General features: G+C 45.8%; 1 protein-coding gene across 1 annotated transcript in view; it reads right to left on the bottom strand.

Annotated features, from left to right (window-relative positions):
- Positions 1 to 745: 745 nt before the first annotated feature.
- The window catches only part of LOC104944078 (anoctamin-6-like), a 1,598-nt gene continuing 635 nt past the window's right edge, over positions 746 to 1,708 (bottom strand). Inside the window, exons 2-3 of the mRNA XM_010769556.1 lie at positions 1,383 to 1,488; positions 746 to 859 (exon numbers count right to left, since the gene is read on the bottom strand). Of these exons, the coding sequence (XP_010767858.1) occupies positions 746 to 859; positions 1,383 to 1,488 (220 nt within the window). The remainder of the gene's footprint in view (positions 860 to 1,382; positions 1,489 to 1,708) is intronic.

The following is a 1,708-nucleotide window of genomic DNA, read 5'->3' as shown; positions in this document are numbered from 1 at the left end:
GTCTTATGTAGTCTAGTAATTTTATTTTAAAAAATGTTGGTTTCCCCCCTCAAGCAGCATCATTGTTTAGTCCTCCCCGCCGCGCTCCTGTCCCCTACGTGATCTCGACGATAATACACGATAACAGAGAAGATAGAAAGAGCAGATCAGACGAGATGAAGTACCTGACCACCAGAGTCATCCTCCCCACGAGACACCTCAAGCTGGAACACGAACGATATTGGAAACACGTGACGAACGCACAGCGATCAATTTGCCGAAGGTGAACTTGACGGGGAGGAGATGGAGGCTTGATTGTTCCTCACAGTCGATCACGTCTGGGAGGAAGAGATCAACCCATACTGTACATACATGAATGAATCATGCCGTTTCTTTTCTAGCACTTCAACGCAATCTGTTTCCTTGTAAACCAGTTGCAAATTAGAAAGCCTTTTTCATATCTGTGCCAAGGAGGTCATCGTCCTCAGATTCATTTCTCCATCCACAATGTCCATTCTATGTCCTAATTTTGTCACTGGTTACAAGGAAACAGATTGCGTTTCGCAGTGCGCTAAAAAAAACGGTGTATTCATTCATGTATTACATAGTATAGGTTTGACCTCTCTTTCCTCCAGAACGTGTCCAGTGTGAGGAATCAATAGGGGCTCCATCTCCTCCCCGTTCAAGGTTTTCACCCTTCGCAAACTTGACCGTTGTCGTCGTCCACGGGTTTTCAAACGCTGGTCACCAGCTTGAGGTTTGGTCTCTAGTGGAGGATGACCTGGGTCAGCGTCTTCTCTCGTCTGATCTGCTCTTTCACCTGTAACGTGACGTCGGGGATCACGTAGGAAGGACGAAAATTCGTGAGGTAAACAATGTGCTTGCGAGGGGGAAAACAACATTTTTTAAAATAAAATTACTAGAACTAACATATAGTAAAAGAGTAAATTAGACAAAACAATTACTTATTACGAAATGCAGCATTCACTCACAGACAGACAGACAGACAGACGGACGGGACGGACCGGACGGACGGACGGACGGACGGACCGACGGACCGGACGGACCGGACGGACGGACGGACTGGACGGACGGATCGGACGGACGGACGGACGGACGCATCGCACGCACGCACATGCACGCACGCACGCACGCACGCACGCACGCACGCACGCACACACACACACACACACACACACACACACACACACACACACACACACACACACACACACACACACACACACACACACACACACACACACACACACACACACACACACACACACACACACACACACACACACACACACACACAGTGTTCGCTGTTGGGTCTCCATTACGATGTTTAAATTATTCATATTTTAATGTTTTCTAGTTACAGAGACATTTCCTGTGCTCACCTCCATGACGATTATAAAAGCCAGTTTGGCAGCGATCACATGCCAGTAGTAGACATTGTACTCATACTGCATGGCATGCCCGGGGGGGTACCGGAAATCTCGATATCTGAAAAAGAAAAGTTCAAATTAAAACATTACTTTACACACAACTATTCCTGAGTCATGTATTCAACTTGTCATCATTACTTCAAGAGTCCAGACGTTTTAATCACACCATTACATGCAATCAATTTAGCTATTTACATAAATTAACTTAAGAGACATTTTGTGGCTCTGCTCAAATCTTGCTTTTAATTTCAAGAATGTGTGTATCCCCGTCTTTACAA

The sequence above is a fragment of the Notothenia coriiceps genome, unplaced genomic scaffold (genome assembly GCF_000735185.1).
Source record: "Notothenia coriiceps isolate Sejong01 unplaced genomic scaffold, NC01 NC01_scaffold00007460, whole genome shotgun sequence".
Taxonomy (NCBI): Eukaryota; Metazoa; Chordata; class Actinopteri; order Perciformes; family Nototheniidae; genus Notothenia; species Notothenia coriiceps.
Note: the sequence above shows the minus strand (reverse complement) of the source record. Positions and strands in the feature narration are given on the sequence as shown.